The following is a 12,424-nucleotide window of genomic DNA, read 5'->3' on the forward strand; positions in this document are numbered from 1 at the left end:
AATGTCCCTCGTTTCATTTCTTATTTGGGTTATTGCGTCCTCTCCTGTTTTTCTTTTGTGAATTTGGCTAGTGGTTTGTTGATTTTGTTGATCCTTTCAGAGAAGCAACTTTTGGTTTTGTTGATTCTTTCTGTTGTTTTTCTGTTCTCTATTTCATTTATTTTGCTCTGATCTTTATTATTTCCTTTCTTCTGATGCCTGTAGGCTTCTTTTACTGTTCTCTTTCTGTTTGTTTGAGTTTTGTAGCTAATGTTTTGATTTTGCCCCTTTCTTCTTTTTTGATGTGTACATCTATTGATATAAATTGAACTCTGAGCACTTGGTTTGCTGTGTCCCAAAGGTTTTGGTAAGATGTGTTTTCATTTTTGTTTAATTCTAGGAATTTTTTTATTCCGTCTTTGATTTCTTCTATTACCCAGTGGTTTTTAAGCAGAGTGTTATTTAGTTTCCATGTAGTTGATTTTTTTCCTTGCTCTTCCTTTCGTTAATTTCTACTTTGTTGGGGTTGTGATCAGAGAAGGTATTTTATATTATCTCAATGTTTTGGATTTTTTTGAGGGTTGCTTTGTGGCCTAAGATGTAGTCTATTCCGGAGCACGTGCCATGTACGTTTGAAAAGAATATGTAGTTTGCAGTTGTTGGGTTGAGTGTTCTATATATGTCTATGAGTTCAAGTTGGCTGATTGTGGCCTTAGATCGTCTGTATCTTTGTTGAGTTTTTTTCTAGATGTTCTGCCCTTACCGAGAGTGGTGTGTTGAAGTCTCCTACTATTATAGTAGAACTGTCAGTTTATTTTAGATGCATACTGGAACCATCCTGTCCTGTTTTTTTGTATGTGTTGATATTGTCTACTGTCTTTGGGACATTCAGTAGTTATTTTCTTCGTTTATTGATTGTAAATTTGTTTGTTTCGTCCTGGTTTTTTGTTTTATTTGGTTATGTTTGAGCAGGCAGGCTGTGCGTTCTTTGTCGTTTGCTTATCTGTGGATAGGATATTTTTCACCTCCTTGTTGAATGGGCAGGGCCAGTTGCTCAGCTGTGGTGCAGCAGGGTGGGTCCTGCTGAAGGGGAGGGACTGGAATGTGTTGTTTGTTGCATGTACTAGGGCTGACAAGGTAAGCTGGGGGTCAGTGCAGGGCAGGTTCCAGTAGGCTGTACCTCTGCTCCTCAGGAGTGCAATGTTCAGCACACAGTGCAAATAGGAGGGCGGGGGAAGGGGAGTTTGTGCTGTGTGGAGCTAGGTAAGTTTGGGAAAGAAGAGAGAGAGGAGAGAGAAACAGGAGCCAAAAAAAAAAAGAAGTGCTGAGGGAGCCTGCAGTTGGAGTGGAGAGACGAAAACTGAGAAATGAAGAAAAACAAAAAGGAAAAGAAAAAAGAAAGAAAAATACTCCCAGGTATCCCACTAACGCGGCTGCACAGACCAGGGAAGCAGCTCCTAAGCCACGCAGTACAGCCTGGCCAGAAGGGGTGAAGATGATACCCCGTGCCAAGTATTTAGGAGACAGGAAAAGAAGGTAAGTAGAAGGAAATGAGAAACCAAGAAACGAAGAAAAATAAAAAGGAAAAAAGAATGAGGAAACAAACAAAAAAGAAAAACAGAACAAAAAAACAGAAAAAGAAGGAAACAAACAAAAAAAACCCAGTGATCCCACCAGCATGGCGGCGAGGACCAGGGAAGTAGTTCCCCAGCGGCTCTTCACAGCCTGCCAAGAAGCAAAGATGGCACATGGAGTCAAATGTTTGAGAGAAAGGAGGAGGAGGAAGTGAAAGGCAAGGAAGATACCAAAAGAGGCCAAAAAAAGCAACACAAGCAACGAAGAAATTGTACTGAAGATGCTGGCTGGTTTGGGTGGGGTGAATCCACATGGCACAGAACAGAACTGGCACCTGCCATGCCATGGTCATGGCCTGCTGGGAAGCAGCGGACTGGCATGCCAGGAAGCAGCGGATCAGCCAGCCAGGAAGCAGCAAAGGCTGAGCAGGGGGAGGTAGGGTGGGAGCTGGGAAAGTGTATATCACTGGTTACTGATTGCTTCATCTCCTGCTGGGAACTCCGTGAATCTGCTTTCCCATACTTTCCTGTCCGCCAATATCTGACAGGAGTCCAAGATGGTGGATCTGTGCTGTGTTAGCTGATGGGGACCTCCGCTCATAATTCTCCTCACTCTCTGTTCTCTTACTCTGTTCGGTCCTTGGTTGTGTTCTTTATCTCTTCATTTGACCCTTAGGGTTCCAGGATTGATGTTTATTTCTGTTTTACTTAGTTTTTCAGATCTTTGCTGTGGAGGGACGGCATGGTGCTTCTGTCTATAGCGCCATGTTGGCCAATATATCAAAACAGAGCATAATTTTAAAGCAAGATGTTTATGTTTTAAATACAAATATTGAAAGAGATTGTTTATATTTTATCAGATTCTCAGGAATTCTTTAGATCTTCTGTTTTACTACTGCGGTTGTTTTCTAGGCTAAGTGAATCAGTAAAAATAAAAAAATAGAGTTGGCAGACTTTAAACATTTTTAATTTTATGTAGTTATTTAAAAATTAAGTTCTTTTTATGAATTGTAATTATTAAACTATAACAAAAAATTTAAGCTAATATGTTACAGTTTATTTCATGATTGATTTCACGACAGGTAAACTAAAGACTGCTGTTTGCGTTTTGGTTTAGGATATTTTTGACAGCGATTGGTACACCTCTCGAAATCTAATCGGAGGCGCTGACATCATTGTGATAAAATACAATGTAAATGACAAGTTTTCATTCCACGAAGTGAAGGATAATTATATTCCGGTGATAAAAAGAGCATTAAATTCAGTTCCAGTAATCATTGCTGCCATTGGTACAAGACAAAATGGTGAGTATTTAATTTTCTGTATTATAATGAGAGTGCAGGCACCATATTAATAGAGCTAAGTTTATCGATGAATACAGATTTAAAAAAAAAATGTGAGTTCAAATGCCAGCTGCTATCTCTCTATCATTAGATAGACTAATGAAGCATCAAAGTAGAGTATCTCAAACTTCTGTCGTTCTGATGGATACAAATCTGTCTTCTAAACTGCTCATCCACAGTAGCGAAGAAAGTCAGTAATTGTGTTCATTTGACATATGAGAGGTAGTAGGCTGCCATAGCCCTGGAAAACTGTTCTTTGGCAATCTAAAGATCTATCCAAGTAGGAAGGATAGATTGTACACATAAGGATATGGGCTTGGGAGCAGGACTTTAAGATAATCAATGAGCTGAATACACTGACAACATCACTTGAGAGAGGTTTACTCCAGGACTGGTAGATTCATTATTTGTTGCTGTGCAGATAATTGTCAGATATCTCAGGGTCAGTTCAGGATTCACTTTGATTTGGTGGTATTTTACAGATCTTCAGATCTTCTTAGTGATATTTTTCTCACTAAAGCTGTCTTTAAAATTTTAGGTTTTTTTTTTTTTATTGAGGTATAGCAAGGTCAGGTACATAAGTTCACTGATCTTAGAGTTCAGCTTACTGCATTTTTATGTATGTACACATCCTTGCCACTGTCACCCAGGTCAAGATATAGAACATTTCCTGTCCCTTTCCAGGTAATAAGCCCCCTCCCCAAAGGTTACTGCTATTCTGACTTCTAACACGATAGATTAATTTCTTAAACTTATTACCAATGCAGTTACATAGTATGTAGTGTTTTGTGTGTGGCTGATTTCACTTAGCATAATGCTTTTGAGATTCATCCATGTTGTCTATAATCTGTAGTTCGTTCTCATTGCTGTGTAATATTCCATTGTGTGAATGTGCCACAAGTGGCTTCCTTATTGCCATTCTCCTTTTGATGAGTGTTTGTGTTGTTACCTTAGGACTGGGTCATAGGATAGCATCTGTTTAGCGTTAGTAGATACCTGTAAAGTAGGCTTGACCCTCCCTTGACCCCACATCCCCACTACTTCCCTATCTTTATTTTGTTCTGGCCTTGATTCTTGAAAGAGGCACTCACACTTCCTGAGTCTGCTTCCTGACTTCCCATTCATTCTTCAGTCCTCTGTGGTCTGACTTCCCCTTTCACAATTATACTGAGTTTTCTCTTTCCAATTATATCCTTATTGCCAGATTTAATATACTTTAATGTCTATTCTGTCTTTGAGATTATTCAAACACAACTCTCCCTTCACTTAATAAAGCTACTGTGTTTTTCTTTCCTGGTTCTTCTCCTTCTGGGTCTCCCCCTCTCCACACCATACGTTGTGTAGTAGTTTCCCAGAATTCCTTCCATCCTTTGGCTTCATCTCGTCTGCTCTTTACCCGGACCAGGAGCCCTCTAATCTGTTGCCCTGGCGTCCCCTGTATTTTCACTGATGATGGTCCAGTCTCTTTCTCTAGCTCCAGTCTCACTTTTGATCTGTATGTTCACAGATATCTTCTTTTTTCCAAATTCCCTGTCCTGGTAAATGATGCCAAAGCTACTCATCTACCCAAGCCAGAATCATGTAGACCTCACTTTCTCTCCCATTTCCCACATTCAGTTGACTATGAGGCTGTTTTGATTTTGCATGTTAAGTAAATCTCAGAGTCACCACTTTCACTTCATCTCTACTGGACTTCGGATCCTAGTCATTTAATTATCTGTAGTGGCCTTATTTGGTTTCCTAAGGAGGCAGTTTCAGATTTTGTAGAAACTAAAACTTATACAATTTGGGAGATCCTTTGTAAGGAAAGAACTCACAAAACTACAAAACATATATGTACAAAAGTGAATATTTAGGGTAAGAAAAGCACAACAAATTACAGATCTAAAAAAGCTGTCAAACATCCAAACATTTTCCAAAATAACATGAAGTTTTTACTGTTTAACAGCCTGATACTTCTTTAACTTTTCTTCCTATAGTTTTTGGGCTACGTACTCTTTGGTGAAAATTTCCCTTTTAATTTGTGAGTGTTGTTTGTATGTTCGTTCTCTTTCTCTCTCTCGCTCCCTCTCTTCCTCTCTCCCACCCTCACTCCCTTTCATCATTTCTAGGATTTGGCAGGGAAGGGAGATCCCAGTGTGAACATAGAGTGCCATCTTGAACTTGGAAGTGAATATGATCCCATCCAGGACTCTGCAAGTGTTACACCCTCTGATTGGAGTGCCCTCTGCACAGCCCCCACCATATCTGCATACCAAATTCATGCTCATCCTTTAAATCATTACCTTTTCTGTGAAATGTTTCATAACCTCTCAGGCAGAGTTAATTTTCTCTCCTCGGTTCCCATAGTGACTTTGTACACTTTTATTATAATACTTATTATAATTGTTTGCAGTCATGTCTGTCTTGCTCAGATGACTGAGGTTTTCTTACCTTTGTATCTTTATATCCCTTAGTGCTCCATGTGTAGTGAGTGCTCAGTAAACATTTGTTCAATGAGTGAATGAATGGTTTTATAAATGATTTAAATAAGTGAAAAACTCAGTTTCATTAACAGCTTGAAATTGATTTACCATACACAGTGTGATTACAAAGTAATCACAAAGCTAAATCTGGCTCTTGAACTCCACATTTACTGAGAGTCTCCCACCCTCCCTGCCCCCCATTACATGTAACTGTGCTTGGTGCTGTCTTTGTAATTCCTCTCTTGGTATTCATTTTATAATTAGTTCAGCAAAGACAATCTTATCTCTTTCCTTTGTTACCAGCAAAGACAATCTTATCTCTTTCCTTTGTTACGCATTGTTTTTGACAAGCTTGACTGTGTGTGCCTTCTTCATCAGGTTTGGCTCTGAATAAATTTTTGGCTTTTAGAAAATATCGAATCTGTTTTTAAAGGGGGAATTTTTTTTTTCCCCCCCAGAACATGTCTGGGCTGCATTCATAGCCTTAAGCTCCTGAAGACGGGAATCATTTCTTGTTCTTTCTGAAGCTCTGATAGGGGAGCCTAGTGCATTGCTAGGAAGAGAATACTTGAAAAGGATTTCTCAAGCTATTTTAAACAAAGTAACTTTGTAAAAACCACACTACATGTTAAAGCAACTACTTTGAAAGAGATGCCCTTCCATTGAATGCCAGAGTTACATTTTGTTTGCCTTTTTTTAAGAGACATTTTATTATAGTTTAAAAGTAACATAGTAGAAAAAAGACTGGGTATTGATTCACAAAGTAGATATGACCCTGAGATAGAACCAGAAGAGTGAGCTCCTGAAGAAGGCACCACAATTTAATTAAAGTTATTGTGTGTCTTCTGATTGTTCCTGATAGAATGCTCTAACTAGCTTAATTTAATCCATAAATGTTTTGTTGGTTCTCTTGCTGTTCAAGTCAGACTTTTTCTTAGAATCTTAAATTATATAGCTGATTGGTGTAGAAGAATACAGGAATGGTTCAGAGGAGAATCGCACAACTAATTAGGAACGAAAACCTATGAAGAATGTTTTCAGAAAGAAAATTTTAGAATCCAGATAAAAGTTTACTAAGTGGCAATTAATTTACAGGGTAATAGTGTTATAATGACTAGGCATTTTTTTCTTTTTGGTGAGTGTGAACAAAAAGAAATGCCTTCAGTGATAGAAGTTAGATACAAAAGGAGTAGCTTTCTAGGGTAGTATATCAATAAGGTGCCTATAGCTACATGCAGTGGAAAAACCCTACTCAGCTAGCTTAAACCTGCCCGAAATTAGTTGTGTTTTTACCTCAAATCATGATTGTTTGTTTAAAATTATTTCACATTCTATTCATTTAACTTTTCACTTGAAACACTACCAACTTTCATATATTTTTGTCCAGAAATAAAGTTTGATAGGATGATCTGCCTACCCACCCCATTCCATCAGCATAAGGAGAGCTTTGTAAACATAAGAAAGCCTCAGTCTTCAGATTTTCTTTCAGAAATCAAAGGCACTGTTTATGAAGGCTTTGTAAAGAGTGTGAATACCAACATGTTATTTTTCAAGATAGGCTAAATTCTTTCTGAAAACTTTATTTGTCCCAAACCTAAAATGATCTTAGGAATTTTTGTAAAGGAAAAACTCAGGTTAGACTTTATGGCATAACTTAGGGAACTCAAGTTTAATTTTTAAATCACCATATCTTTGTCATCAGTAATTGTTTACCCAGACTAAAGTTTCATCTTATTTATTGATATCACAGTTCTGTTGTTGTTTCTCTATCTCTAATTCACAGTGAGACTTGGACAAATCACTTAACCTCTTGAGCTTCAGTTTCTCCTCTGTAAAATGACGATGTGAATACATGGTTTCTCAGTTCTAAAATGCTTTTTATGATGCTAAAATTATGCAGGGCGTGTGTGCATGTGCGCGTGTGCATGCACATGTGTGCACATACCCACATGTTACATACATAGTGTGCAAATGCACTAAATATCCTTAGTATGCACCTTATATGTACATATATGTGCTCCATCTATATACAGTTCATTGGTAGAAAATGTGTGGTGGATCTTGTGGGAAGCTGTCCAAATGCCCCTTCGGGGCCACTGTGCTTACATCTTTACTCGACTTGTTGGCTGCTGACCGCTCACTGTTGACTGGGTTTCCTTTTCAGGACTTGCCCTTTGTGGAAGGAAGCTGCCTTGCCCAAGGTTATGCCCCCTCCTCATCCCATTACTGGTTGATTTAGGAGTACAAAGACCCAACCTTCTTTCCCCAAATGGAGAATTACTCTAAAGGACCATCCAACCTCCAGAGTCCCCTGTAGGATTGGCTGAGGTCTCTGTTGCTGCTTCATTGCAGCTCAGCTTTTTCTCTGCCCAGTCCCACTTCTGTCACCCCTAAGAAGAGCTGTTCCCTGGATCACCCCATACCTTCCTCGTTCTCCCACACACAAATCTCCGTCTCAGTATCTGCCTCCCAGGGAAGCAGCCTACCACAACATGCATTCCCCTCTTTTAGGAACATGAATTACCCTCTCTTAACTTGGTTACCTTTAGAGCAGTGCACATCGAGTGTTGTGGTCATGAAACAAAACAAAGCTAACTGATGCCTGTGGAGTTGAACATACATTTTTAGCCTTATTAAAGAGTGTTCTTACAGATAGGTTAATCTAGCACAATCGAAGCCATGAATGTATACATGGTACAACCATGAATATTGGGGCAGTTCACATTTTGAGTGAATAATTTTTATTCCTCCTGTTTTTATATTTTTTAATGTTAAGGAAAAAGATAGTGATTGAATTTGGTTTTGCAGTTGAATGTTTTAGAATCTAATTTAAATGTCTGGATTAATAAGAATGTACCTTATATGAAATTTATGAAGAGAGTGGCAATTTGTAGCCTTAAAAATTCAGGGAAAATTGAAGATTCTATTCAAACTTGGTGACTATATTTAAAGCATATTACAAAAAAAAAAAAAAAAAAAGCCAATTCACTGTTCTCCATCATTTATGTAGGTAATTAAATTGTTAAATTTGTATTCTTTTCTATTGGTCTAGAAATATTGATACTCAGGAAATCAAGGTTGTGCAAAAGGAAGCGGGCGTCATTACTAGCGGTTGTTCTAATCACTATACTAGCCTTGGTAATGTTCATTCACCTATTTTTAAATCCTTCTATTTTCTAAAATATTGTTATTCTGCTTGCAGTTAAAGCTTTTTCAGTTAGACCTTTGTATTATCATTGACACTTTTTATTCAGAGTCTAGCAGATAGTGGATTCACTGAAGGTCCTCGAATGGTGGTTCTGATACAAGCTCATAATTTGTTATTTAGTGTTGACATTGTCTGTCTACATAAAAACTCTTTATTCAAATTCATTTTCTCAGAAGAATTACCTTGTACATGCCCGCTATGTACCTCTGACAGAGGGAGCTGTGTTAGTACGACTGAAGGGATCCAACTCGCTAAAGAACTAGGGGCTACCTACCTTGAACTACACAGCCTGGATGACTTCTATATAGGAAAATATTTTGGAGGAGTGGTAAGTGGAAATCCTTGTTACATAAATTAAAGCAATTTCTTAGGTTGGCTAAAGAGCTATTTTCCATAACATCAATAACTTTAGGTTTAGAAGCATGATTAGCCCTAATTGAGAAATAAGAGTAAGTGAAAAAGGTTTCAGTACCCTGATGGCACAGTGGTTAAGTGCTCAGCTGCTAACCAGAAGGTTGGCGGTTCGAATCCATTAGCCACTTCACAGGAGGAAGATGTGGTAGTCTGCTTCCATAAAGATTACAGCCTTGGAAACCCTATGGGGCAGTTCTACTCTGTCCTATAGGGGTGCTATCAGTTGGAATCGACTCTACAACAAAGGGTTTTTTTGTGTTTATTTTTTTTTGTTAGAAAAGGTTTTGTTACAGTAAAATTAAAATTTTATTTTTCTCTTCAAATGAAACATTTTCCATATTTTAATATGATATTTAGCAGTTTTCCATTTGGTCGTACGTTATTGATCTTTGTTTAGTATAGCAAAAGCATGTTTACTTACACAAACCTGTGGTGTCAGTTTTAATAATCACCTTTACTCAGCTGAAAGAGCCTGACAGCCTCAAGCAGTGGGCCCTGAAAGTTCCCCCTTTCCATCTACTACTTAAAAGAATAATTTTTCTTCCTGTATGTGTGCTTCAGCAAGATCTCCTATCTTCTGATCTTGTGGTAGCTAAAAAAATATCCAGAGAAACTATACAAATAATTTCTTGTTAGGTATGTGGAGAACCAGGATTTGCTTGCTGTGTTGCAGGAGCATTTACTGGGCCCTCCAGGCATTTTGAAGCTCATTTTAGCATATAGCACATACCCAAAAATATTAGGACTGCATGTTTCTTGGAGAATACAATGAGTTCATCATTTAAGCATTTACTGACTTTGGAACTATCTTTATAATTCTCCAAAACAGTAACTCTTCTCAACAGACATCTGATAAACATAAATAAGAGGTTTAATACAAAGTAAACCCTACCTTAAGCGGAGAACTTGGAAATTCTTCACTTATCTGTTCCCCTAGGCCTACGTTGAGTTCTCTTTCCAATTTGCCAGAATATTTGTTATATAAATTTGTGACTGAATATGTTGAAATGTTGATGTTTCTATAGATGACTATATAAATTTTGTTTATTCTGAAGTTATTCAACCCTGTAGGACAGAGTAGAACTGCCCCATAGGATTTCCAAGGCTGTAGTCTTTACCGAAGCAGACTGCCACATCTTTCTCTTGCAGTGCGGCTGGTGGGATTGAACCTCTGACTTTTTAGTTGGCAGCCGAGTGATAACTGTCCCACCAGGGCTCCTTCTATACAATATAAATGACTATTATTCACCCAGTAATGTAAAGAAGCATTAATAATACAGCATTCAGGAAGATATACTCCCAATATTGTTATTATCCATGACATTGAGAAACTTTTGCTTTATTTATAGTGATAAGCAGTGAGTAGAATGGGAGAGAGGGGGCAAAAATCTAATTTTCCTGTCAAACAGATTATACTATACTGACTTCTAAAAAGTCTTAATTTGGTCTAAGACTCCTACATTTCTCAAAAGTTCCCTGTGGAGTTGGGAGAAAAAGATTCTGGCATCATTTATTCAGAGCAGAGAGGTTGAGGCTGGTTCCTCTTGGGGCCTTGGGTCTCCTTGTTCCCTGTTGCAGGTTTCTGAACCTCAAATAAGGTTCACTCTTCCCACCTTCCAAATACAGTGAAACCTGTGAGAGCCAGAACTCGATGGGACTTCCTTGTTTTTCTGGGTCTCACAAGGTTTCTGTCTTTGACAGGGTACAATCTTACCACTTTTCTATTGCTCGTTTTAGTGGAGAATAGTTTAGTTTTCCTTTTTGGATGGGTTTCTGCCTTCGTAGGTTTTGGCTTTTGCAAGTTTTACTGTATCACTTTTTCTTCTTTCTCCCCATTGTTCTTTGTTCCTAAAGCCTAGTGTTGCAGTTAGGGTTGAGATATGATGAAGATTGAAGATGTGGTTAAGATTGGGAGAAAGACGTGGCTTTTTTTTTTTTTTTTCCTGAACTCAAGACTTGATGAGAATATGGAAATAAGATCCAAATGATCTCTTTATAGACATGAATAGCAAAGTATGACTGAGATCTTGTGTACGAGAAATAGTGGCATTTGCAAGAATCATGGATGGAGATGATAATGTTAAAGGGGAAATCTTATATTACAGAGTCAGGGATGAAGACCTGTGTAGCATTACCTTCAGACCTGGGCAAGAAGGGTATTACCTGCCCTCTCCCTGAGCTTTACAGAGTCCCATCTGGTTCTCCTCCAGTTGCACTTCTCCCCATAGGGCATGAGTCCATGGGTCCAAGGGGATATCCCACCTGGAGCTGGTACCCCACTTCTAGACCTGTTCTATCCAATATGGTAGCCACTAGCCACCAATTAAAATAAAATAAAATGTAATATCAGTTCCTCAGGTGTACTAGCCACATTTCAGGTGCTCAGTAGCCACATGTGGCTAGTGGCTACCGTGTTGGACAGTGTAGAGATTACAGAGCATTTCTATCTACACAGAACGTCCTGTTGGACAGTGTTGTGACCATACTCCAGAACCCCGGGCCCCAGAATTCTCTGACGACTTTGCCTTGAGTCTATTTCCAGGACCTGTGCAGGCCTCTTTTCTTGGTCTGTCCTACTGAAGGTGGATCGCACCACTGGTGTGTGCACCTTTAGACCTGAGAGGTGGCTAAGGGGTGATTGTGGGGAATGAGGGAGGAGAGTGGATGGAGTTTAGATGTGTGGGCTTGGATGTCTACCTGTGTGCACAAATCCCCTTGAGGTATAGGATAGAGCAGAGGATAAGAAGAGAAAGGGTGGCCCAGAATTAGGGACCAGCTCTCTCTATGCTGATGAAGCTCTAAGGAGTCTGAGAATTTAAATCTGAACCTAGCCTTCAGGGCTTTCATGATGATATATTTGTCAGAGCAGGAGGAAAGAATATATTTTATATAACAGTTTGTTTTCTTGATTTACAACTTTTAAATATTTATATATATGATATGCAGGCCTTCATTGTACTTTTGCCCCCGGCCTGACAATGCAGGCCAGGAGCAGTGTAAGTACATGTGGATGGTATTTTTAATTTGTAAATAAAGGACAGACTTCAAAGTATTTTGTTCAAGAAGCAGCAGAGCACATGTGAAGTTCCTTAGTTGATATGAGCATCTGCAGACAGAGCCAGTGCTGTTCCTGCCTTGAATCTGCTCCTGTATTAACCACTGTGGGTGCCCACTGAGATTATCACCAGCCACTCAGTGATAGTGCTTGGCTTTCTTGATTATTCAAGAGAATCAACAATTTCTTCTTGAATGGATAGTATAAACAAGGCACAGTCCTTTCCGCTTGATAAGTTTTTTTAAAAAATGTTTAAATGGACTTAAGCGTTCCACTTAAACGTTAACATGTTTAATAAACCATTTAATAAAACATTAATATGTTTAAATAAGAATTTAAAAGGATTTGTTAATGCATACATGTAGGTAATACTGATAGTAAAAACG

General features: G+C 38.6%; 1 protein-coding gene across 1 annotated transcript in view; it reads left to right on the plus strand.

Moving 5' to 3' along the window:
• The window catches only part of RHOBTB3 (Rho related BTB domain containing 3), a 71,127-nt gene that overhangs the window by 9,031 nt on the left and 49,672 nt on the right, over nt 1-12,424 (plus strand). Inside the window, exons 3-4 of the mRNA XM_023730127.1 lie at nt 2,671-2,857; nt 8,743-8,897. Of these exons, the coding sequence (XP_023585895.1) occupies nt 2,671-2,857; nt 8,743-8,897 (342 nt within the window). The remainder of the gene's footprint in view (nt 1-2,670; nt 2,858-8,742; nt 8,898-12,424) is intronic.

This window comes from Trichechus manatus, unplaced genomic scaffold (assembly GCF_000243295.1).
Source record: "Trichechus manatus latirostris isolate Lorelei unplaced genomic scaffold, TriManLat1.0 scaffold00032, whole genome shotgun sequence".
Taxonomy (NCBI): domain Eukaryota; kingdom Metazoa; phylum Chordata; class Mammalia; order Sirenia; family Trichechidae; genus Trichechus; species Trichechus manatus.